The sequence below is a fragment of the Acomys minous genome (genome assembly GCF_964271855.1).
Source record: "Acomys minous genome assembly, chromosome: 1".
Classification (NCBI taxonomy): domain Eukaryota; kingdom Metazoa; phylum Chordata; class Mammalia; order Rodentia; family Muridae; genus Acomys; species Acomys minous.
In genome coordinates this window covers 26,024,906-26,050,435 of record NC_140483.1, presented here as the reverse complement: position 1 = coordinate 26,050,435, position 25,530 = coordinate 26,024,906, and the positions used below count along the sequence as shown (strand labels likewise).

The window sequence follows — 25,530 nt, the reverse complement described above, 5'->3', positions numbered from 1 at the left end:
GTTCTTGTTTAGAAAGCCTTCTGGTCCCTGCTTTGCCACTTTGGATAATCCTACCTCCACCTGTAAGCCACAGCTTAGAAGTTTCTTTCTGGGAAGTTTCTAGCATTCCCCACTGCATATGGGTTTGTGTGTGTGTGTGTATGTGCCCTTGCGTTCCTTCTAACTGGGTATGCGTCTGCCCCTCGTGTGTTCCTTGTATGCCTACATCTCTGCGTTCTGCTGACTTTTCTCTCCACCGAGAAGTACTGGAACCCTCATCCCCTGTGGCCTTCTCAGGGGGCCCAGCAGATCAGGTGCTATGTCCAGTCTGTGTCATGATCTTCATGGAGAAGCTACTGTGAAAAACTGCAGTCCCATTTCTTCTGTCAAGACTTTCTTGGTAACTTAAATTTCTGAGATAGTATTGATTAATAGGTTGGTGATGGGGTGAGTGTGATCAAAATACATGGTATGAAATTGTCAAAGGATTAATAAAAACACTGAAAAATACCTTGGAGAAAACTACATATAATCTGATAGAGTTGGTTTGACATCTGGCCTTGTTATCTATGTAACATGTAACAAGCAATTTTACCTCTTAAGCCTTAATTTTATACTCTAATTGAGTAATGCTGACATCATAACATTATAATGATTTAATATATGTTTTAATATATAATGATTTAATAATATGTGTGTATGTGTATACAAACACTTAAAATAATGTTTTGCTTCTAGAACTATCTAATATATGCTAGATATAGTTACTATATAGTTAGACCATTATAATAAAAATGGTCTAAATGCCAGTGTGGTATTCTGTTTTGGATCATAGAATAAGAACATGCTATTAGGAGAAACCTAGTAAACTCCAGATAAGTCTGAAGTTTAATTAAGAGTCACAGTCCAGCCAGGTGGTGGTGGTACATGCCTTTAATCTAAGCACTGGGGAGGCAGAGGCAGGCAGATCTCTGGGTTCAAGCCCAGCTTGATATATACAGAGTGAGTTCCAGCATATCCAGGGCCACTCAGAGAAACCCTGTCATGAAAAGCAAAGCAAAGTAGAGCTAAACAAAACAAAACAATTCCAGTGTGCTTGTGAGTTTTGAAAAATATCCCATTGTAATATGAGGTGGCATTACTGGAAGCTGGGTACATATGGAAACTTTCATTGCAAGTTCTCTGCAAATCTGAAGTTATTCCACAACATAAATATTTATTAAGATAGACTCTCATGATTGACATTTTATTTTATTCTCACAATTGGCCTAGGTGGCGAGTACTGTGACTTCTGTCATATACAAAGGAAGAAACAGAGATACCACACAGAAGTGCAATCACTCATTCATGATCACGACACTAATGCTCATTGAGCCCGTGCCTTGTATGAGGCACTGGCATACGTACTGTGTAAGCAGAGAACAGAGGCCTGTGAGAGAAGATGGTCTCCGCACTTCAAATCAACAATGAGTGGGAAGCCTCAGTTCTTCCCTCTCAGTTAACTATTATAGTAGTTAAATAAAAACTGGGCATGGGATGGCAGCTTCTCATTCAAAATCCATGCTCTAAATCAAGTGCACTACACAAATGGAGGCAAAGTGCTGATCAGAGGTAAGGATGGGTCTGGTTGGGACTTTAGAGACCTTCATGGATGGGGATTGTCATCAGAGCCTTCACCAGGAATGTGATTTGATCTGGGGAGCAAGCAAAGGCAAACCTGGAAATGTGTCTCTGGACCTGTGCTGAGCTTCCCTTCTCTTCTCCCTCATCTGTTTGTATGATTTGATCTGGGGAGCAAGCAAAGGCAAACCTGGAAATGCGTCTCTGGACCTGTGCTGAGCTGCCCTTCTCCCTCATCTGTTTGTATGTGCAGCCCTGATGGCGGGACCACAGCTGTGTACACGTCTCTGCTCTGCCGAGCACTTTCAGGCAGGACGGTGGCTCACAGCACAGAGTGTTGTTTTGGGGTCAGACAGCCAGCAGTTAACAATTGCTTTGCTTCTTACCACATTTGTTCAAACTTGAGTCTGCTACTGTGTGGCTGGGTACCTCAGAAACACAGGAGTCACATTGAACACTTGACCTGGCTGTTGTGAGAATTAACCTAGTGGGTGAAATGTGCACAAAGCTGGTTACTTTGTCAATAGTGACATCTCCCTGTACCTCATACTTCTGTTTGGCCAAGCAAGGTATTGTAACTTAGTAACTATATGTAACTATATTAGATGAGGAACCTTTGGTTATATTGCTAAGTATTTGCTAGGGAGATGGCTTCATGGAAAAGCGAGAATGTGGACTCCAGTGGTTAAATACGCCCAGGCCACAGCCTCTCACTGGCAGGTTATACCAATATCATTGGATTGTTGAGATGATTATGGGATAACATGTGAAGATAACATAGCCACACAGGGCTTTTGGCTTCCCTCCAGATCATTTAGTCTTTGAGAAAGACTTTGAGAAACACTTCGATTTTTTTTTCTCCTCTCTCCAGCATTTTCTTTTGAGTCATAGTAATTAAATCTAAGTCTGCTTGTTTTCAGGGTGGGTTTCCTGGCTATTCAGATGAATCCAGCAACTTTCTTGGACTTTGTTTTACTCCGTCCTGCTGAGGTCAAGGAAGTGTGCTGGTGGAGCAGGAAGGGACCAGCCTTCTGAAATGACCACCAAATATTTTATTCTATTTATTTTACCGGGAGGCTTCAGTCTCTAAGAGAGCAGAGGCAAGAGAGAGAAGAGAGCAGGGGAGCCAGACCAGGAAGGCACAAGTGGTAGTGATCTCTGACAGCTAGGTCAGATAAGGGACCGACCCTGGCTGAATTGAGTGTTGCTTCGAAAAATCTGGTGGGTGACCCTAATCCCATACTCATCCTCCATATCATCCCCACTGGACTTCCGGTGGGCATTCTGGTACAGCACGGCACACACACCTGTGAGCCAGGCAGCCACAGTGCCCGCAGAGAAGATGCAGAAGCCGATGAGCAGAAGAAAGATGTAGTCTTGCTGGTCCAGGTGTGTGATGCACATGTACTGGAGTGGGTTCCCCACCCGTGTGATGGGCCACCCTGCCAGCTCCTTGGGCTCCTCACATATGGCATCCTGATCATCTAGGAAGAGAAACACAGCAGGTAGTGTGCCGAAATGGCAGGATCCGTGCCCTAAGCCAAAGGGAAGGAGTATCTGGAATTCACCGCTCAGAGTGTGGCCTATGAGCCACCAGCACACAGGTGTCACCTAGACTTTGTTAGGAATGCAGAATCTCAGGCCCACACTGAGCGATCTGAATTATCTGCTTTGCAACAACAGGGCTCCAGTCTAAACCGTCCGTTGCTAGGAGGTCCTGCAGATTTTGGCAGGGCACCTCACCTTCCTCTCTGAGTCCTGCTTTCCCACCTTATAAGCACAAACCACGATATGTAGGAAGTTGGTTAAATTCCCTACGTTTCCATTTCCATGTTTACAAAATGAAGATGAGAATATATGTGCAGCAAGATGGTTGTAAGCATCACTTGAGATAAAATGTATGCACTAAAAGCTAACAAAAGAGTAGTTCCGATTATGACAGCGAGAAGGCAGGCGACCGTGCCAGCTGTGCACAATGCTTGGAGCACGTACCCTCAGCTCTGTGTTTTTCTGACTCTGAAATCCACCATGCTGAGGATGGGTGCATGTAGAGGTACCCAGGTGAATACGCGGGATATGATGAATAAATAAGCTTCAGTCCACGGCCAAGGCCAGGCTTGGCAGTGGCCACAGTCACAGTCGCAACCCCACTTTTCTAAGCTTCCAGTCCACACGTTTTATCTTACGTAGTGCTTACAACCATTTTGATGCATATAACATTTTCATCTTTATTTGGTAAACGAGGAAACGGAGACTTAGGAAGTTTCATGACACACAGGTTCTAGGTAGCCCAAAGGGTCTTGCCAGGAGACTGAAGACAGGAAACTAGGACTGAGCTGTTCCAAGGAGTGTAGACATGGGAGTTATAACCAAAGGACGTTAACAGAGACTCTCCCTTTAGCTTTGGGGTAGAAGCTATGCAACTAGGTGGTGGCATCAACATCCTTGGTGACAAGGAGTTTAGGCAAGTAGGTTTGGCTAGGAAATCCTAACAGGAGCTGGCAGCAGGAGAACCATAGAGTTGGCTGGAAGGAGGCCAGGTAGGTTTGGGTGCCTGAACAGAACAGTAGGAGGGAGATGTTTACTGCCACTTCCTTCTGTGTCAGTGCTCCAGTAGGAAAGTTACAGCTGGGATGTCAGCAGGAAGTGGTCCTGCAGATGGGATGCTGGCAGAGGTTGTAAACCTACAAGGAGAAGCCAGTGCAAAGACTGGGCCACGTTCATGGTTTTCAGTGATCACTGAGGACAGGAGAGGAAGCCATTCCTCTCTAGATTGAGTGTGGCCAGGTGTCCCTGTGGGCCACCCTGCTCCAACTGCTGCAGCATTCATGTAGAGAGAAAGAAGCTGTCTTTCTCTCTCTCGGAAACACGGTCATGCCTTGGCCTAACTGAAGGCTTCCTGGTCTCTGCCTGAGAGTTCAAGAATGGAGGCCAGGCGGTGGTGCCGCACACCTTTAATCCCAGCACAGGAGGCAGGGGCAGGCGGAGCTCTGTGAGTTCAAGGCCAGCCTGGTCTACAAAGTAAGTCCAGGATAGCCAGGGCTACACAGAGAAATCTTGTCTCAAAAAATCAGAAGAAAAAAAATGGAGCTGCTGAAGTTTTTCCAGGATTCTATCTAGACAAGTTTCCCAGGTCACCTGCTCAAACTGCCAGCGACATATCCAAAGACAGACAGATTTGAAAAAGGAAAAACGTGGGATTCTGAGGGTCGGAGCTGTGTCTAGGGGTTTATCTCATTCTATTTTTAAAAAAGATTTGGCTTTCAAATTGGGGCTTGGGTGGCAGAGATGAGACTAAACATTAAACACACACTTCCCCATTTCAGAGCATTAACTTTGAAAGGAGCAATTAGGCAGTGATTTTAATGCATTGTTAGGCTGCTGTGCGGGTGAGGGATGTGGGTGGCTCTGTTGGGAGGGGGGGTCTGGGCTTTCCTACAGCTTCCATCGCTCCCCTTCCCCCATCACATCACTGTCAAGGTTGAGTTTCTCTGCCAGTATCCCTGATCTATGCTTCCAAGTTTACCAGCTAGGGTCCATTTCACACACAGATGCCGGATTGCCTCCCACAGTTTTAATTTTTCTTCCAAACACATGATTTAAAAGGCTCCTGTGATTCCTACTGTGGGCCTCAGAATAACACCCACAGTGCCTGTCCTGGCTCTCAGCACCTGCCCCCTTCAGGTTTTCTTCTTGCAGCACTCCTGATAGCTCCCCTTTGCACTAAATGGCTCACCCCTTGCTCACATCTTGTGCTGGTCCTCATCTGTTGCTAGCTGTGTCATGCAACTCACGGCACCAAGAGCCTCTTTTTTCTGTCTATGCCTGATCAAGTTCTCCCCATTTTGTAAAAGGTAACCTTAAAGCCTCTCTACTCCTAAAAGGCCTTCTCCAGACATCTGTCCTTATAGGTCAAAGGACATTCCATTGTTCCCCTCCTGAACTCATCCACAGCCTTGCCTTGTAGCATTATAATGCGCCTGCCATAGTCTACCCTGTGTGTGATGCTTATTTACAATGGCTACAAGAGGGAGTTTTAGCTCCTGAAGGTCTAAAGTATATCTGCTCAATACTCTTATTAATAAGAGCTATTATTCACTGCTATCTGAATTTGGGTAATTTTTTAAAAGTAATTTTTTTTACATGAAAAACATTTTTATTGGATCCTTGTGAATTTCACATCATGCACCCCAATCCCACTCATCTCCCCCTCCTCTCATACCTACCCTCCACCCTTGCAACCTCCTCATCAACAGAGGGGGAAAAATCTCTTTGTGGAAGCTGTAGTGTGTCACAGTGTGCCCCACAGTGTACCCTTTTGTCCACACTTCTTTGCTTGCAAACGCTCATTGCAATGGCTCGATGGTATGGTACGAGGCCTCTGGATTCTGCTATTCTATCAATACTGGAACCTCACCGGGATTCTGGGATATCCTGTTATTGCCCTGTGTCATGGAGATCCTGAAGTTTTGGATCTATAGGGCTGGTCCTTTCATCCACTCCAGCCGTTCATCAATGGGGTTTATGTTAGGGGGTGGATTGCCTCAAAGCCCTGGATCTGGGCCTAAGAGGTATCTGAGCTTGTCAGCCCAGCAGCAACCCCTGCAAACAAGGCCAGTTCTACCCTGCTGCCCGAGCAAAGTACAGGGCCTGCTTTCCCAAGGCTGCAGCGGGTGAGGAACAGAGCTAGTTCTCCTGCTATTATGACCTCATTGGAGCCAGCTCTCCTGCTTTCTCACTGCCTGGGTAGCAAGGGCAAAAGGTTGGGGGGCGGGGAGTCTCTCCCTTGCCGATGCCACAGCACATCAGACAAAAGGCACAGCTGACTTTCCTACACTAACACCCTTGGGGCCAGCTCACCCACAAACCCCACATCCAGAGCCAGCTCTATTGTGCTGCCCAGGTGAGCTTCAGGGCCTCTTCTTCTAAGTGCTGCAATAGGTGAGGGGCAGAGACAGCTCTCTAGCTCTCCTGCCTGCTGTAAGTGGCAAGGGGGAAGAGGTGGCATCTCTCTCTTGCCCATGTCACCTCATGGCAGACAAGAGACAGGGCCACCTCTCTTACGCTCACAACCTCTGGGAATCTCATCTGAATCCTCACCACCATGGCTAGCTCTACCGTGCTTCCCAGTGAGGTACATGGTGTGCTGCAGCTGGTGAGAGGCAGGGCCAGCTCTCCTGTTCTCATGATCCCAGGGCCAAGTCTCCTGCCTGCCCTAGGCTGTGAAGGGTAAGTGGTGGGTAATATTGCTCCCTTGTCCAGGCTACTACAAGTGGTACGGCCAGCTCTCCCATGCTCATATCCTTGGGATGGCTCACCTGCAACCTGCAATATGGGGGCCACTCTCCTGAGTACTGCAGTGGGCTAGATGAGGAGACAGCTCTCTTGTTCTCACAGTCACAGGGCCAGCTCTCCCATGATGCCCAGGTGAAGGGTGGGACCAGTTCTGCACAGCCTTCAGACATCAACATGTTCCTGGCCGGCAGCCCAGACTAGGGGCATCTGCCTGGCTTTTGGTGGTAATAGACCATTGCTACTGCAGGGCCATGGACCCAGATGTGGTCCCTGGTGGCAGCAAAGGCCAGGACCCCACCACGGTCCCAGGTGGCATCACTATCTACTCACATCAGGGTGTTCCTTACTACCCCAAGTTTCCAGTTCTGCCTCTGTTTATTGTGTCCACATCCTTCTGTTTCTCTTTCTCCTCCATTTCTATACCATTTACTTGCTCCTCTTAGTGGTGCCCAGGGTCTCTTCATGTCTGGGGTCACCTCAGGAGTTGTCTGAGGAAAGTTATGCCCTGCCTGTACATTATGGCAGCAGGCAGGGGTCACCCTGGACATGGTCTGCCTGCCTAGGCCTGAGCAGTGCTGGGCTGGTGGTCATCTCAGGCTAGCTCCCTGTCCAAGCCCATGGCAGTGATCTGGTGGTCTTATTGGATTCTCTCCTTTCCCAGGCCCACCCAAGTGGCCTCATGCTAGAGTCCTCTGCCTGTAGCTCACTCTCAATCAGGGTCCATGGTCTTGGTGGGATTCTTCTACTCTCTGGTTTGCTCTCTGCCCTAGGAACCAGTCTGGGCCTGTGTGGCACCAGAATGGTGGTCGTCTCAGGTTCACTTTTTTTCAGAGAGTGTCAGGCTGCTAATGATTCAGATGTTCACAGGTCAGAACGTGGAGTGTAGGCAAAGCCCTCTCTCCTCTCTGCCACCTAATCATGCACATATGACACAGCAGCCACATCTGTAATACCTTGAGGGACAGGAGGTTTTCTTCTTCTTCTTCTTCTTCTTCTTCTTCTTCTTCTTCTTCTTCTTCTTCTTCTTCTTCTTCTTCTTCTTTTTTAGTAATTTTTAAGGACAACTAGATTGTAGTTAAATGCCTTGAGGGACAGGAGGTTTTCTTTCTTTCTTTCTTTCTTTCTTTAAAGTAATTTTTAAGGACAACTGGATTCTAGTTAAATTCTACTGTGGTTAGACACTTGTGTCATTTTGAAAATCCTGTTAAAGTTTTTGTTTTGTTATTTTGATAATTTGCTTTATGGCCTAGCAACAGGCCAATTTTAGTAAATTTTTTTGTTCTTAAAATATGTATTTTATCTTTGTTTAGTACATTGCTCTGTTTAACATCCCTTAGATTGCAGTATTATAGAGACTATATCCTTGCTGACTTTTTTTTTTTTTTAAGAAAAAGATTTATTTATTTATATACTATCCATACAATAGTCTGCCTGCATGTGTGCCTACAGGCCAGAAGAGGGCACAAGATCTCATTATAGATGGCTATGAGCCCCCATATGGTTGCTGGGAATTGAACTCAGGACCTTTGGAAGAACAACCTGTGCTCTTAACCTCTGATCCACCTCTCCAGCCTCTGTTGCTGACTTATAATTTTAATTAAATTTTAGCTTTGTGTGTATGTGTATGAGTGTGTGTGTGTGTGTGTGTGTGTGTGTGTGTGTGTGTGTGTGAATGTGTGTGTGTGTGTGAATGTGTGTGTATGAGGCCAGAGGTTGATATATTCTGTTAATCCCCACCTTGAATATTTTGAGACAGGGTCTCTCACTGACCCTGGAACTCACTGTTTTGGTTAGATTGGCTGCCAACAAGCTCCAGGAACCCACCTATCCCATCTTCCAGGGCTGGGTTATGGAAATGTGTGGCCATGTCTGGCTTTTAACATGGCTGCAGGGGAATCCAATCTCAGGTCCCTATGCCTGAGTGGTGAACCCTTTACCCACGAGTCATATCTCAGTCTCCCTTGCTGACTATAATCTATAAACGCAGATGGTCTCTCAGTTCTTGTTAGTCTATTGGTTGTTTATTCCCGAGGGAAGGAATTTTACTTTTTCTAGACACAGTCTAACTCAAAACCTGAATGTAAAAGTCACCATTCCATATCGTTGTCATATTTTAACCTATGTCAAAAAGACACGTAGGAAGTTATAACTGCTGCCTTGCAGGTGTTGACTAACAGCTCTTGCAGCCGGTAAAGCCTCTTGCTGTAAGGAGTACCTTCTCCATGGTGTGGCTGGATTGAATTCCTCTGGCCAGTGTTTGCATTGTTTATCTTTCCCCAGTCCATTAGTGTCCAATTTGCCTACACTTAAGGTATGTTTTGTGAGCAACTTATAGCTGGGCTATTCCCCCACCCAAGCTAGTAGTAAAACCTTCTGTTGTCAGTCCATCGACAATTTGTATCTAGTAACTTGTTACTTGTTTTGCATTTATTTCATGTCCAATTTCTTCATCTTTTTCATTCTTGTCTATTATTTAAATCCATTTTCTTAGCTTGTTGGTGATATTCTGTTTTTAGAGTCTGATTTGGTGACTTCAGAGATTTTATATATATATACACCTGTGGACTGATAGTGGAGTGTTTGGTGTGTGTTAGGTATCTCATGGAACATTTATAAAATTTAGCTATAAAACTTACTCTGAACCAGCTTGGGGGATGGTTTTAAATATTGCCAGCTAGGGAATGAATAAATAGCATATATATATATATTCTTCCATCTTAGATAGGACTGTTCTGTGTTGTGACCAACTCCAAGGGGCTCCATTCACATTACAGATGTGTGCCTAGGTCCCCTGATGCCCCTTCTTTCAGTACGACTCTAGTGGGCCCAGAGCATCTGCTCCAGTTAAAACTCCCAGGCACAATTACAGATGTTAATAATGTTTAACTACTTGCAAATGGTTCCCAAGGAAACATAAACTATCACCTTGTTTATTTCTGCACACAGCATCTTATTCATAGGCAGTAAACAGGTCCTCCAGAACCAGGTGTATGCAGGAAGCGGGCAGTCTGTGCTTCAGAACCATGTTTTAGTTATAAAAAGCTATGAGGCCTCTCTTTGAGCTCAGGGTTCCTTCTAAGGGGAACCTTACCTTGGTCTGTAGAAAAGAGTATGATTCTGGGCAAGGGTTACACTCCAGATGCCCAGACATTTTGTGTGGAAGGAACCAGGCCACATGCAGGTTTCCATGAGCACCCATCCCAACTGTGTGTGTGCTCAGGGAATGAACTATCTGGGCTTTGATGGGGGGGGGCGGGTGAACCTCAAGATGGCGGCCAGGGTACAAGGAGAGGATGGAATCTGAGGACGTCCTTGCAGTGACATCTCCATCATTTTCTCTTTTCTTTTCCTCCTAGTATCTCTTTTTTTTTATTTTCCTGCAGTATTTAGGATTCAATGTAGGGCCTAGTGAATACCAGGTAACACTTTTCACTGAGCCTCCCAAGTAACTGGCAAGGTAGGCAAGCCCCGTGAGGTCTGGCTCAAACTCCAATTTTTGTTGGCTTACATGTTTTGCCCAGGGCTTCTTAGCCCTCTTTGCCCCATGTCTTTGGCCTGTCATTTAGAACAGGCTCCCTAGGTGGAAACTGAAGAAAACAACTCGCTATGATATCCTTCCAAGCAATGGATAAATCTCCAGAGGAGATGACTCCCTAGGAAGGAATCTATGTCCAACACCAAAGCCAACTGGTGAGCAAGGCCTTCACCATGTTCGCATGAACCTTTTTATTCCCTACGGGGGTCGACTTTTGCTTACTGGGAACTCCATTTCTTCATCATCTAGCTATCTTTTTGTGATGTCCTAAATTGGGGTTCACCAAACTACAACTTTTCTGTCTTTATACATTTTTTTTTGGCATAAAAATCACTATGTGCTGGCTAGTTTTATGCCAACTTGACGTAAGCTAGTGTTATTTTTGGAAGATGGGACTTCAGTTGAGAAAAAGTCCTCACCAGATTGGCCTGTGGGCACACCTGTGGTGCATCCTCATGGATTGCAAGAAATGTGTACAATTTCAGGAGTGAAAGGCACTACTACTCACCAGGGAACAGGGAAGAAACAAGGGAGTCTCTTTGCTCACACCCCCTATTCAAGGTGTTAGCCGAGAGTGGGTCCAATCTTTACTATTCTATGCTCTGATTCTTAGTATTCTTGATTTATCGGTGTTACCCTGATCTGAGCCACCATGCCCCCTTACTTATCCTCCCATTTCCTGACAGTCTTTCCTCCGTACAGCATTGGGAGCCAACTGTGAATGACAAAGCATGTTACTTCTGGCGCCTTGTCTCGTCAGAATAAAGCCATACACTTCTGTGACTTATTTCTGTGGCTTATTTGCTGTGTGGTCTGGCTTCTGACTTTTTTTTTTTTTGTCTCACTCATTTCCTTTCCCCATTTACTTCACTCTGCTGTAGCTGTTCTCACGCTCAAGTATGTCAAACGTGTTCCATCCTGGCGTCCTTACCATTGCTCATCACCATGTCCAGGAAGACCCTCTTCGCCTTGCTTCACATTTCCATGGCCTGTCCTTCACTTTATTCAGTTCCCTGCTCAGAAGCCACCAGCTGGAGACCACCTGATCTGAACCATCTGCCCAGCCTTGATGATGTAAGGGCTAGGCATATGCCTCCCCTTGGGAGCAGTTGTTGCCGGGTGGCATGATGAAGGTTTGCTTACAGCCTTCCTCTTATGTGGGGATGTAAGCTCCACCCAGTGTGTCTCTTCCATGGTGGTCCGCCCAGGCACTGAGGCTCCAGGCTTCTCACACTCCAATCACTGTCACTGGGCTAACAACGCCATACTTCACCTTAGCCAAAGGCTGGGAACAGAGAACCTTGGCTAGTGTAAGAAAACTGAGACTGGCAAGAGTTTTTCCAACACTACTTCAGTTCTAGTCTTTGTTGGTTGTTTACTTGGCTGGTTTGGGACAGATTTGAATCATTTTGTAACCTAGAATACCCTGGAATGCACTGTGTAGCCCAGGCTAGCCTTTGATTTTTCTGCAGCCCTCCTGCCTCAGACTTCTAAGGGCTAGGATTACAAGTATAAGCTACCACATCCAGCTAATTCCAGTCTCAGCTGTATTTGAATTAGATGTATCAGCTATATATCACTTATTTCTTTATGCTGAGAGAAAGATTAGGTTTTTCCAGCATGTGATGAAAAAAGAAATCAGGGCCCGAGGACCAGACAGTGCATCCAGCCCTCTTTACTTAGTGTGATAAGTTTGGAAGAGTTTACATTCCCTCCCCCAAGAGCCCTGGCATCCCAGTTAGATAGTTTTTAAGTGAAAGATACAGTATTAAAGACAATATGTAGCTTGGTGGAAGAACATTGGCTTGGTCTGTGTGAGGCCCAGAGCTGAACCCCAACACCAAATGTAAACAGCAACAGCAGAGCCCACGTTAGTCTCACAGCTCACCCAGGACTTGAACGCTTCAAGAACAGAAGATTTATTGGTATCATAGAAAACCTTGGGTGAAACTACACCTTGAAAGTCAGTCTTTGACCTTCATCTCACAGAAAGCAAAGTATAAGTTCTCAAGGTGAGTCAGCCTTTCGGTTTCACTCACCTTGTTTAGGAACTTAGGAGTTCCTTTCCTTCTCTGAAGCCCCCAGGAGACAGAGAAGGCACCTTTGCTGGGGACCACTTGCTGCCCCCCCGCCCCCCCCCCCCGTTGTGGGAGTTCCCCTCTTTAGTTATAATCTCCCCTGTCTCCTGAATCTTTCCTGTTTCTTTCTGAATTAGCAGGCTAGCTAATGATTGCATCTTTTCCCTTAAACTACTTTTGTCTGTGCTCAGATTATCACCCTGTATCCTCTACTCCACAACCACACTTCCTAGAAGCGAGATATATATTGTGTTCTCTTCTCTCCGCACTTTCCGTGGGCCCACCTGACTTGGGACCAGTCTCACTCCAGGGACCTGGCAGTTAACTATGATGGATAGTTTTGGGTCTTTCACTGTGCTGCTGAAGACTTCAGCTGCTTTCTGCCCCTCTATGCTCCTTTTTTTTTTTTTTTTTTTTTCTGAGACAGCCTGTGTAGCCTTGGCTGTCCTGGACTCACTTTATAGACCAGGCTGGCCTTGAACTCACAGAGATCCGTCTGCCTCTGCCTCTGCCTCCGAGTGCTGGGATTACAGGTGTGCGCCACCGTGCTCGGCTCCCTCTATGCTCTTTGAGTGAAGCACTTTGAGTGCGTCTTGAGCTCTGTCCTCCTTTGATAGGATGGCATTCCCAGGAGCATCTGAGCTTGGCCCTTAGAGTTCTTCATTCTAAACCTTTCCCCCCCTTTGTGGGTCTCATTTCCTGTGAGGTCAGTGATCACCAGATACAGTGATTGCCCATGTGTGTATGTGACGGCCTGTTTTCTATTCGGAACTTACTAACACTCATTGCCTCACAGGACCTGCTGCTCAGCGACTCAACGTTGGGATGGCTGTCCTCAGCCTACTTGGTGCCCCTTCTTCAAGAGCGGTTGGACCACTAGGAATGGGAAATAACAGGACTTGAAGCCTGGTATGAGATACCTAGGCTCATCAGAGAGAGGATGGACAGGGCCCCAGAAAACATACACAAGGCGTTGTTGGCCTTTCACACAGTCTTCCTTCTATGGCGGCTAGTTGTAACTGAGTAAATTGTAAGTAGAAATGGCTTTTACATGGCCTCCACCTATGGCAGACTGTGCTGTAGACTCAGAGCTGGGTGTGAGGTAACCAAGGAGGACCATAGCCGCATCCCGTATATCCCTGACTGACCTGGAATTTTCAATGTAGACCAGATTAGCTGTGAACTCGTAGAAATCTTCTTGTCCTGGACCTGTCTCCTGATTGCTGGAATGATAAATGTCTAGTTTTTGAAATGCTGCATCTTCTATTTAAAAAAAAAAAAACAACACAAAAAGAACTACTTGGCTGGGAGGAGGGAAAAAAAACCCCACCTCAACCCACCCAGACTATCATGATAAAACTGCTGACTGGTTATGTAAACAAACATGAGAACGTAGTTTTATTAACAGCCACTAGACCTGATCAAGGTGTAAGACTAGCAAGACCTACAAAGTCAGTAAGTAACAGCTCCAGCAGGCATTAAATGGCTCACACAGGTCAGGATTAGCAGCTAAGAAAGATGAAGTCAGCAATGTACATAGGACAGTTTCAATTACCCATAATTGGGTAGGGAGTACCCGACCATGTCCCTGGTTGGACCATAAGAACATGCAATGGGTCACCCCTAGTTGACTTGGCCTTTGGTATGTTCAAAGAATTAACCAGCCTCAACAGAACTCACCCTGGTATTTGTTCAGTTTCTGTCATCTTATGAGCCCTACCCCTTGACAGACAGATGGCTCAGTGGCCAACCACTCAGCCCGCCCCGCAACTGGCTCTGGAGCTGCCCTGACTACTTTTGTCTTGCAATAAATCTTTATTTTTTTTTTAAATTTATTGATTTATTATGTATACAGTGCTATGCCTGCATGTGTGCCTGCCCACCAGAGGAGGGCGCCAGAGCTTATTATAGATGCTTGTGAGCCACCCTGTGGTTGCTGAGAATTGAACTCAGGACCTCTGGAAGAACAGACAGTGCTCTTTGGGAGTTTTCTTTGCTCCTCCTTAATTTCCCACTTCTCCATAATACAGTTTAATTCTGCTTTGCTTATACTCTCAGAGTTCATACATTTAACCATCATGATCATGAGAACGAACTAGAGGACCATTGTCTCATGGCTTCTAGTGACCGTCGAGTGTCTGGTATCTTCAATTTCTGGGTCACACCTATCTGCACCAAAAATTCCCATTGCTCTGAAAAGAACCGCATCACCATCATGACAGGCTTTCTCACCCCAGGACTAAAACAATGGGGCCAGTGGATTTGGGCCTAAATCCTTTCAAACTGTGAGCCAATAGTCATGTTCTCATGATAAGTCAGAAATGTCAGGAATATCGTTATGGCAGTGGGCATATGACTGGGCAAGATTTGCCTCGATGAGGTTCCCACAATTGTCCGAGCTAAACCTTAGGAGTTATCCTTCACTTTCCCCCTTCCTTTTATTTTCCCCCAATTTGTTCATTTATTTAATGTATGTTTATTGGGCACTTTCTCTTTGTCAGATTTTGTTCTGTTTTCTAAAGGTGCAGACATACCACCGTAGAGGTTAAATTAATACAAACTTATCACTTACAGTTTTTCCAGAGAGGAAGTATAAGGAACCATTAGAAGACCAGTGCCGTCCTAAGTCCTGTTGTTCCTACATCCTGAGTCCTCTGGTCCTCCTCCTGCACACTTCCGTGCCCACTGCTGCTGTAGCCACTGTCCTCTGCCTCCTGCTTGTCTACAGGGGTCAGATTCCTAACCCTGTCTCCAGACACCATGGCATGATACACACCATGGTCCTCAGATAACTATTCAGCGTCCTTTAGGGATGGACCCTCGTGGTGCTTTCTAGTTGCATCCATTATGCTGGGTCCCTCCAGGACGAGGTCCTCTGTGGAGATAAGGAACCTCAGGTTGGCTGTTCTGGCCAGCCTTTTCCTGCTGCCTTCTGGGGAAGCCTGATTGGCTAGGTCGTTTGAGAAGCCATGTGATGAACCACGGTGTTTCCCTGATTCAAAGACCTTTAGACAACTTACTCTTAGGGATCCTATTTGGGTTGAGTAAGGGAGCCTGTCAGATCACCTGGCTGACCACCCATTTTTTTGTTTTTGGATGTTTCTGTCATTTACTTTTCTGCCCCATTCACTGTCCTCAGAAAGGTGATCTTGTAGCATCAAGGCCAGGGAGTATTTTATAATATACGGCAGCCAGGCTGGCAGAGCAGTTGACAATGTTGGAACCATCTGCTGCACAGAACTTAATTTTCATTTCCCCTCAACTCCTCTCCCCACCTCTGCCTCTAGTCTTTATTTCAGCTTCTCTGATGGAGGAGCTTGGAGCTGAGCTACCATTTATAGTGAAATGGTGCAAGACCTGAATTCATTCTGGAAATCTAAGTTTTGGCGCAGCTGAGGATGACTCTGTGCTTCGTGCATTGAAATCAGGCCATTATCCTATTACAGCTGCCTGGAAACAGGATGAAATAGCCACAGAACGACCCTAAGATGTTCTCACTCAAAATGCCCTCAGAGTGACTTGGACCTGAATCAGCACATGACCCAAACCATCTGCTCCCTACAGATGTCCCTCGGTTGCCTTGTGTACCCATCTCTGTGGCACCCTTGGCCAGGTTCCTCCTGGACTTCTGGGCCCCACCACTGGGCTCAATAAGAACTGCCTGAGGACTACAATTTTAAAGTTGACACGAGGAGACCTAAAACTGGCCACACTCCTCCTATCTCAGCCACTTTCTGAATTCTTGATTTTTGATGGTTTCCTGTTCAACTGCACATGCTCCATGAGGGAGACATTTCAAACCATTATCACCCATTAGCATCTCGGTGTGAATTAATTTGTTCTCCAACCAAAACAGGCCCAGAAGCTCTAGAACATAGAATGCCCTCATGAGACGTGGCTGAAGGAGACCTGCATTGGCCAGTCAACAACTTAGGATCTCAAGGAGTGGGACTTTTTGCTCATTACACTTTAAGGACTTCTGCCTGGGTGTGTCAGGCATGGGAAGAAAGACTGGGGCACTGACTCCATTGTGATGGAGGACAAGTTGATGGAGCTAAACACAGGGAACAGGCAGAGAATAGACAGGGAAGAGTCAGAGGCTTCCTGCTTCTTTTTCTTTTTCTTTTCCTGCTTCTTTTGTCCCTTCCCAACTATGGTTGTAGCCATCTCTACTTTTTACCCATCTCTGCTTTTACCCATCATGCACTTGTTTACTTGGGATCCTATCTGTTGAGCATCACTTTCCTCTTCCATCATGGGTGTCTTACCTTTCTACTTAGGCCTGAAGCCTGCCAGATACAAGGGGTCTTTGAAAATTTCAAGGTCTTCCCTCTCTCTACTTTAAAAACAAGAAAAGTGAGACTCGATAGCTTTCTTAAAGAAACACAGCAGTGTTGCTATAACCAGGGCAGGGTTTCTGGCTTCCGTTCTAGTTTATGTCGCTTCTATCCCTAGATGGTCTTATTAGGCAGGATTTAGGACTTCTTTGTCTGTGCTACAACCATCTTCACATATTTTGCACACATAAGAATATAATAAATGTTTCAGAGTCAAATAGATTGATATGCCGAATAACAAGAAATTAGTATGAAGGTGGAGAACCTCCTTGAACTTGGATCCTAGGACATATCCATGCTGGGCCAGATCCAGTACGCACTTTTCTGTGAGGACCCTTGCTATAGTTTGGATATGAAATGCTCCCCGCAAAACTCATGTTGGAGGCTTGATCACCAAGGTAATGTCCCAATGTGGGTCCTTTGGGAACTGATTGAATTATGGGTGCTCTGACCTAATCAATGGGTTAATCCATTGATGAATTAATTTGAGGCTGTTATTGATCAAAACTAAAAAGTGGGCTGGGTGTGGTGGCATACACCTTTAATCCCAGAACTCAGGAGGTAGAGGCAGGTGGATCGTTGTGAGTTCGAGGCCAGCCCGGTCTACAAAGCGAGTCTAGGACAGCCAAGGCTACACAGGGAAACCCTGTCTCGAAAAAACAAAAACAAAACAAAAACCAACCAACCAACCAAACTGAAAAGTGGGCCCTCATTATACAAAGTGGGTCACTTTGTTGTGGGTCATTCCCCCCTCCTCCATCTCTCCCCATAAGCCTAGAAGCCAGAGAGCCATCTGTGGACTTAAATATTTGAAACATGAGGCCAAAAAAACCCTTCTTCTCCTTTAGGTTGTCTTCTCAGGTATCTTATCACAGCAAAAACAACAACAACAACAACAAAAACCTAAACCTGGGCATGGGGCCACATACACTGCTAAACCCAGCACTCAGGGAGGCAGAAGCAGGCAGATCTCTGTGAGTTCGAGGCCAGCCTGGTCTACAAAGTGAGTCCAGGATAGCCAAGGCTACACAGAGAAACCATGTCTTGAAAACAACAAAGCAAAGCAAAACAAAACAAAAACTCCGAAACAAACACTAACCAACCAACACTCCATCCTACACTGGCTAAAACAATACTGAATTCTAAAACTTCAGCTTAAGGCTCCCGTGTCAAATGGTTTCCCTGGCACTATGAGAGCCCTATCCTGTGTGGCTATTCAAATGGGCTAAAATAACAATTACAAATGCAGTTTAGTGGTACTCCAAATTTCAAGAGCTCAGTAGCCACATACAGCTACAATACTGGGTATCACACACAAAGTGTTCACCCTGCTGTAGAAACATCTGCTGGGCTGCCTGGGAGCAGACTTTGTAGGGGGGTCAAAGGGAGGCAGATGTAGAGACCAGGAGCTCAGAGCTGAGTGAGTTTTTGGGAGACCATCTTAGGAATATTTAACCCTGTCCCACTAGGGAAAACAAATATCCCAGGAAGAATTCAGTTGCCACTCTCACCTTCAGATAGCACTAATGACTGGAAAATTACAGCTTCGGCCAGGAATTAGTTCACCTACTTGCTGACCTGGGCAGAAAAAGAAATGGAATGCATGCCTCTGTTTTAACCCTGGACTCACCAGGGCACAGCAGGACACCTGGCATCTGAGATATCACAGCATTCTTCTATTTCTGCTCTCCTCTGCATTTTGGACAGTGACCTGTGTAAGACTGACTATTTTCATGCATCTGTTTAGAGTGACACTGCAGGATTTAATACTTTTGGTAATAGTGCCAAGCATCTTGCTAATTTTGGGGGAGTCTCAATATTCCTATTTTGTATAACAGTATTATGAGTCGAGTTGAATAAAAAGTTTCAGTTTCCTGTAAGGTTCCCTTTTGGGGGGGGCGTGGCTTCCCTGAGCCCAGGATGCCCGGTAGGAGAAGGACACAGCGTCATGCCTTTTTTTGACTCCTCTTCATTTCCTTTCAGGGCCTCTGCTTCCTTCAAGGTTTTTCACTGTTGCTGAATTCATCTTAGCTAATTGGAGAGCCCAGTCATTCACCCCTTCCTCTGATAGGAGAGCCAATAATGGCTTAGGGATACTTATTCTCCTCAAGAAGTTAGTGTTCTTTCAGGGACTTTCTCAAGGTTGTAGCACTGGTGGGGGGTTGGTGACGATGCTATGTCTAATTTCAGCTCAGTAGTAGGCAGCAGCTGGGGCGAATTGGAGTAAAGCTTCGCTCAGCACTTGCAGATCACAAGGCTATGGCCTCCCTCCCCGAGTTGCACTAACTTTCTTGCCTTCCTTACCTGGAGAGCGGTGCATCCACACCTGCCTCTGGAAGTGGGGTTTTCTTTGGGTTGAACTTTAAGATCCAGACTTGATGATGCAGGCACAGCCAACTCTGTGTTGCTGGTCCAGCCCTGAGTTTCATAAGTCACTGCTAGGTAACCAAGTCTTGATTTTTGGCTTTCAAAATGGTTCTCTAGGGTCTGGAACTCTGTCTTCACAATTTATCTGATACCCAACTCTTGCAGGAATCCTCTCACCTCTTTCCTCATGGGTTAAAACTCAAGGACTTAATGATCGCTGTTCCAAATTCTATGCACACCCCGCCTAGATCTCTAGAGTTCTGTTTTTAAGACAATATTCTCTGTGTTAAGCTTTCCTGAAGTCCACCTCTTGTTCAAGGAACCACTTGGCTGACATCTTCTCTACAGTACCACGAACTTCTCTTGCATCTACCAACCATTTGTTTACAGTGAGGTGTCGTACTTAATGCTAATAGCAGCTCATAAGCGTTCTTGTCTCATCATCATGGCAGCCCTAGGTGGGTTGGTGCTATTATTATCCATGTCTTAAAGATGAAGGAATTGAAGTTCAGAGAGGTTAAATGACTTATCTGATATCCTCTAGATAGTAGAAGGCGGGCTTGGATCATAGGCCAAGTCTATGTCTCTTGAGAATCTGAGTTCTTAACTCTGGGTTCTGCTGTCTGCATGGTGCCTGTCCCGTCACTTGCAGCCAAGTTTGATGTCTAGGCATACACTGGCTCCAGTTTTGTTTAGCTCTGCTATGCCCCAGACATTGGAGCACATATCGATGGTGCTGATCTCCTAGTGTCATGTGAATCTCTGTACATAGCCCCCAGAGCCTGGGTTAGTTGTACTCACTGGAAATTGTTTGTAAATGGGTGTCACTCAAAATACATTTGAAGGGATGGACAAACAAACTAAATGGTAGCATGGAGATCTCTTACTTCACTGCTTTAAATTTTTTTATTTTATTTTATGTGTGTGGGTGTGTAGCTTGCCTGCCATGCACTGTAAGTGTACCACATGCACGCAGTGCTTGCTGAGATCAAAAGAGGACATCAGATCCTGTGAAACTGGCGTTATAGTCAGTGGTGAGCCTCTCTGTGAGTGAGTGCGGGGAGCTAGAAAACTGAACCTAGGTCCTCTGCAAGAACAAATGCTCTTAGCTACTGAGCCATCTTTCCAGCCCCTCACTTCTTTCATTAGGAGCATGTAGATTGACTGCAGGGATTGTTATAATGCTAAAGGATACTATCTCCTTACACCAAAGGAACCTATTTACAAAGTGGATTATCCTTTATAACCAGGCTGCTTTGCTTATGTCACTGACTTCTTCCTAGATCCTGAGCTGGGGCTGTCTGGGAAGGGAAGCGTGAGTTCCCTTCTAGAATATGTAAATCAGCAATTGTGATATAAGTAGGAGAGTTTGCAACTGAGAGTTCACCAAGAATGTTTGTATATAAGAGAAGGTATGTCAACCCCGTAGAATAATTAGAGGAGAGTCACGTGTAGTAACGCTTCCTTTGCTTTAATGTCTAGCTAAAGGGTGAAAGACATCTAATGAATTTTACTGTATGTTGTGTTTGGTGTATGTTTGTGTGCATGAGTGGATACATGTGTATTATACACATATGTATGTTTTGTAGATGTAATTTATAGGCAGGTATGTAATATGCATATGGCTATACCTACCTTTGTGTTTGTATGATCATCTATTTTTATGTGTTGGCATGCGTGCATGCTCATTTTCTTTTTTAAAATGTGCATGTGTGTGAAAGTTGTGAAAGTAAGAAGAGGAAAGAGGAGGAAGAGGAGGAGGGGGGAGAATGAATCTAAGATTGAATAAGACCCAAATGAAGACCAGCACTAAAGTAGATTTCTCCTCTTGGACTTTGAGTAGATTATATGAATTTGCATAGGTAAGGGAGTATTGCAATTACTTTTTTGATAGTGTTCCTTAACAAAAGTAAATCATCTTTTGTGAGTTCTAAGTAGTAGGCAGGTAAGAAACAAAACGGGTTTAGTTATATTTAACTAACCTGACATAAGTTGATAGTTCATGATTTTCAGACTTAAATGATAATACAGTCTCATAAAGACCTTGCAATAGTTTGGATCTAAAATATTTCCTGAAGGTCTATGAGAAATGTTAAAGGTTTGATCCCTATGTCATGCAGCTATTAGTAGGAGGGACATTGAAGAGGAGGAGACTAAGTTAGAGGGACTTGTGCAGCCAGGTGCATACCCTTGAAGGGGACGTTGGGACCCCAGCCCCTTCAGCAGCTTCCTCTGCCACAGGCTCCACCTATGACACGTTTCTTTGCTACAGGTCCGTAAACAGGGCATGGAACCTTCAGAACTCTGAGCCAAAATAAGTGGGGTTTCTCAAGTATTTTGCCAACTGATCCTAAGCTGAATATAGCTCAGGACTTGACTTGAAATTGATTTTTAAAAAACATTTATTAGAGGTGTTATTTTAGCCAAGCCAGACTATATTTTTATCCAATAGATAGGATTAAAAAAACCAAACAAACAAACCAATCTTAACATCTTCCACAGGTGGGTGGGATAGAACTTATGGTTTGGTATAACACCCGAGCAAAGAAAACTAGATTGTGAGGAAACTGCCCTCTTGCAGAGATTTATCTGGCCGTGGCCTATTCATGGTTTTCTGGGCTATCAGTAGTGAATAAGAACAAGGGGATCATATTTCTCCAAGAAGTAGCCTGGGCTCCTCTGGGCCTCTGGACCAGGGCGGGGTGAGGGAGGGATGGGAGGATGAGCAGACCAGTAGTTGTGGGTCCCACTGGCTAGCAGAGGAAAACCGTGTTGAAGGATTTATGAGTTTGGAGAGATGGTAATGTTTTCTGCTGTCTTTGAAAACATGCAGCGAAATCAGACTTGCTTTATAATCTTGTTCAATTACGGACCGAAAGAGTCAAGGAGTCCAAAGGAGTCAGCGTGAAAATTCTGAGAAGACGAAATTGTAAAAACAGAAATTTGATCAAGGAAAATTGCAGGAGAGATGGCAGCTTGGTGACTTGCACGGCAGGCTTAGGGGCCGGAATAGAAGGCAAGTTGCAAGGGTGTAGTCAGCTAGGGTAGGAGGATGCCCTGGGAACCGGCTGGCCACTGCTCAGGGAAGCTTTGTATGTATAGCTATTATATAAGACCAGTACAAGGTTGGACCAGTCAACATTCTGTGGTGGAATGGGGGAGGGGCTCATAAGGTCCTGAGGAGCTTTTGGCAGTTAGTGGTTACCGGGGGAAGAGGAAGACATTTTCTCCAGTGATGTAGCCAATGGTATGTTGCCCATGTTCCTATAAGTAACACCTTTTCTATGTTCATGTGACCAACCCTAATTAAACTCATTGATTCTGTCTCTCTCTGTGTCTCTGTCTTTCTGTCTCTGTCTCTGTCACACACACACACACACACACACACACACACACACACACACACACACATCACACACACACACACACATACACACACACACACACACACACACACACAGAGACATGAAAGAATGGAGCTTGGTTGGAAAAAAGAGGATTAGTGGGGGGAGTGGAAGGGGGCTGAGACATAATGGGGGAGCAAATATAACACATTATCATATATAAGTAACAAATTCCAATTAAAACACATCTGAGCACTGAAAATGTGTGTCTGTGGGATGGGCAGGGAAAGGTAATGTCTTTGCACCAGCTATGTTTGTGAGCTGACAGGAATAATCACATTTAGGAGCTGCATGCAACGCAGAGCAGTTGACTGTTAGAGAGCTCTGCAGAAACCACACAACACCAGGGCTGGATGCAAGGGAAAGGCATTCTCTGACTCTTAGAAAAGATGGGGCAGAAATGGCTCAAGATCACCACTGCTGGCTTCAGTCTCAGTGCTACTGAGAAGACGTCTGACAAAGCTGCAGTTCATTTTTGTTTATTCTAACAGCCTAAGATGAAAATTTTGGGCATAGAGCCAGATTAGGCCACAGAAATTAAGAGGACACCGGCTCTTAAGTGCTCACTCTCAGTGCCTCTTTAAATTTGGTCTGGAAATCCTGGCTTGCTTCACTCTAGTGTACTTCCTGCCTGGAAGGCCTTTTAAGACATGGCCACTGGGAGCTTCCGTGACTCTTTCTCTACCAGTTCTTGCAGTGTCACTTTTTGCCAGGAATTGCCACGGCAGCGGGACGATACCAGTGGCTCCGGGCTTTCTGTAAGGTGCCTCTGACGCTCTGACTTCCCTGGGCTTGAAGGATACAGAGTCCTTGGGAAGAGGATGTGAGGCACCAGGGTACTGAAGGAGCCATGGCAGAGGGTTGGGTGAGTGGTAGCACCTAGCTTGGAGCTCTCCCAGGCAAGGCTATAAGCACTGGACTCTCCCAGCCTGACAGTGACCTGTCCTCTGATTCCTCTAACTCATTCTAGTCTCGCCTTCCTTGCGAGGCCAGCAACTTGAAAACACAGCTATCCAAGGCTTTCCCTCTCTGCTCGGTCGGGGTTGGTCGTTTGCTGTCCCTGGAGCTCCCGTGCCCCCCCCCCCCCCCTTTCCCTGTGGGACTTTCTCTTAGTCAGGTTGGATTCTCTCTCACCTATGAATGGCTGAATTTATTTTAGATCCTGCAAAAAATCCAGTCACTGCATTAATCAGATTAAGACAGTTCACCAATGGGACCCAGCATCCCTGGATTACTTTGTTACTTTACAGTCCCAGTACACTTACACACACACACATTTCCTTGCCTGCAATTCTGCAAATCATGTAATTATGTACCAGCTTTATGCATGGGAAACTGAGGTGAAGAGAAATGAGATTTTTTTTCCCCTTAAAGGCAGACAATTTGGTAGGTGACATGCTTGAACCATGAATTCTCATTCTAGAAGTTTTCCTATAGCCTTCTTGCCTCTCTAGTCAACCCTAGGAGGAGCCAGCCCAAACTAACAATGCCTTTAAGTGTTTCCACCCAGCCTCCCCTCCCGTCTATTGTCTTTTGATTTACACTTTCAGAAACCAATTCCTCCTACTCCTCCATCATATCCCTTTCTCCCCATTCTCAATCGACCCCTCACCTGGGTGGTCCAGCTGGGACAATAATAAGTACATGGTGAAGCTCAGGAAAGAACAGTTGCAGTTCCAGGGGTTTCCACTTAGATACACGGTCTTGAGTACCACCAGGTGCTGGAAGGCATCATGGCTGACGATCTGCAATCCAGTGTTTCTGAGGTCCAGGTACATCAAGGAGGTGATGTTGGCAAAGACGTATTTGTCAAGATACAACAGGTGAGGGTTGTTTGAAATGTTCAGCCGTACCAGGTTGCTGAGCACCGAGAAACTGAGTGGGGCGATGGAAGTTAGGTTGTTGGAGCTGAGGTCAAGGTATATGAGTTTGAAGACCCCAATGAAGGTGTACTCCATCACCTCTTGGATCCGGTTGTTCTGACAGTCCAAGTACACAAGGTCGCTGAGGAATCCTAGCTCCAAAGCTGGTAAACTAGAGATCCTGTTATTGTTGAGGAATAGCCTCCGGGTGTTCAGAGGAATGTCAAGTGGGTATTCCGTTAGCTGCATATCTGTGCAGGATACTTCTTGGTCTTGACACACACAATTCTTTGGACACTTGGACCCTGATACCAGCCCCATTCCAAGAGAAAAGAGTAACAACCGGGGGCCAGGGCCTGAAGCAAGGGACATAGTAAGGAGCCACGGTTCCTTCCCCCTCCTTCTACCTTCCCGAGGGCGGGTACAAGCCGTCCTTCTGACCTGAAGGCTGCCGAGGGGTGGGGCAGGGCAGGGGATGGGTGCTGGAAAAAACTGTAACACTCTAGCTTTGCGCAAAGCAATTTTCCATTACAGGAGAACTGAACAGAAGTTGAAACGCGAGGCCCAGTGCCCTGCTGCCTGCCGGCCGGCTTGGTGGCTCTGCCGCGCTTGGCTCGCTCAGTTGCTCAGTCCGTAGTGCTGTTGGAAGCTTGCCCACTTGGCGGCTTTGAAAGGTCTCACCCTTTCCCTGCCTTTGTTAGTGAAGGGGAGCCAGGGGAGAACCACATGACAATGAGGTTGCCAGTTGACACTTTTGTGATGTCAGCAGCCTCAGGAGTCTGTGGCGGGGGCAGAAGGAGAGAGGCTTCTTACCTCTTCTCCTGGGTGGTGTAGGGTGTTTTTTGTGTGTAGGTAAGCTTGCTCTCTGGAGGAGTTAGGCATGTGTGTGTGTGTAGGGGTGGGGTGGGGGGAGGGCAAGAAGGGGACACACACATGAGGGCACAGTGTGTGTGTGTGTGTGTGTGTGTGTGTGTGTGTGTGTGTGTGTGTGTGTGTGTCCCAGGACACGCTTGGAGCGTTCATATCAGCTCTTCACCTCGAGTGTCAGAGAGT

General features: G+C 45.9%; 1 protein-coding gene and 1 long non-coding RNA gene across 8 annotated transcripts in view; one reads left to right on the top strand and one right to left on the bottom strand.

Moving 5' to 3' along the window:
* Nucleotides 1-25,530, top strand: part of LOC311596124 — a 96,427-nt gene that overhangs the window by 41,160 nt on the left and 29,737 nt on the right. The window lies entirely within an intron of this gene.
* LRRC52 (leucine rich repeat containing 52) lies at nt 1,507-25,272 on the bottom strand. Of its 3 annotated transcripts, XR_014778707.1 has the most exons (4): nt 24,228-25,264; nt 13,656-13,730; nt 1,790-3,083; nt 1,507-1,696 (listed from the first exon to the last, which is right to left on the bottom strand). XR_014778707.1 is itself a non-coding variant. In XM_084779284.1 (3 exons), the coding sequence occupies exons 1-3, from the start codon at nt 24,847-24,849 to the stop codon at nt 2,770-2,772; spliced, it is 1,011 nt and encodes a 336-aa protein (XP_084635410.1). In that variant the 5' UTR covers nt 24,850-25,264; the 3' UTR covers nt 1,764-2,769. The 3 variants fall into 3 exon arrangements, 2 of the variants coding, with proteins under 2 accessions (XP_084635410.1, XP_084635411.1); XM_084779284.1 differs by lacking the exon at nt 1,507-1,696 and having other exon boundaries at nt 1,764-3,083; XM_084779285.1 differs by lacking the exons at nt 1,507-1,696; nt 13,656-13,730 and having other exon boundaries at nt 1,764-3,083; nt 24,228-25,272.

Bases quoted from the DNA above. Each gene is read 5' to 3' on its own strand.
- LRRC52 (XM_084779284.1), bottom strand. From the start codon at position 24,849: ATGTCCCTTGCTTCAGGCCCTGGCCCCCGGTTGTTACTCTTTTCTCTT. The intron at 13,731-24,227 runs GTGAGGGGTCGA...TTATCATTCCAG, and splicing joins GTCCCAGCTGGACCACCCAG to CAATCAGGAGACAGGTCCAG. The intron at 3,084-13,655 runs GTCAGTCAGGGA...TTCTCTTCCTAG, and splicing joins GTCTACATTGAAAATTCCAG to ATGATCAGGATGCCATATGT.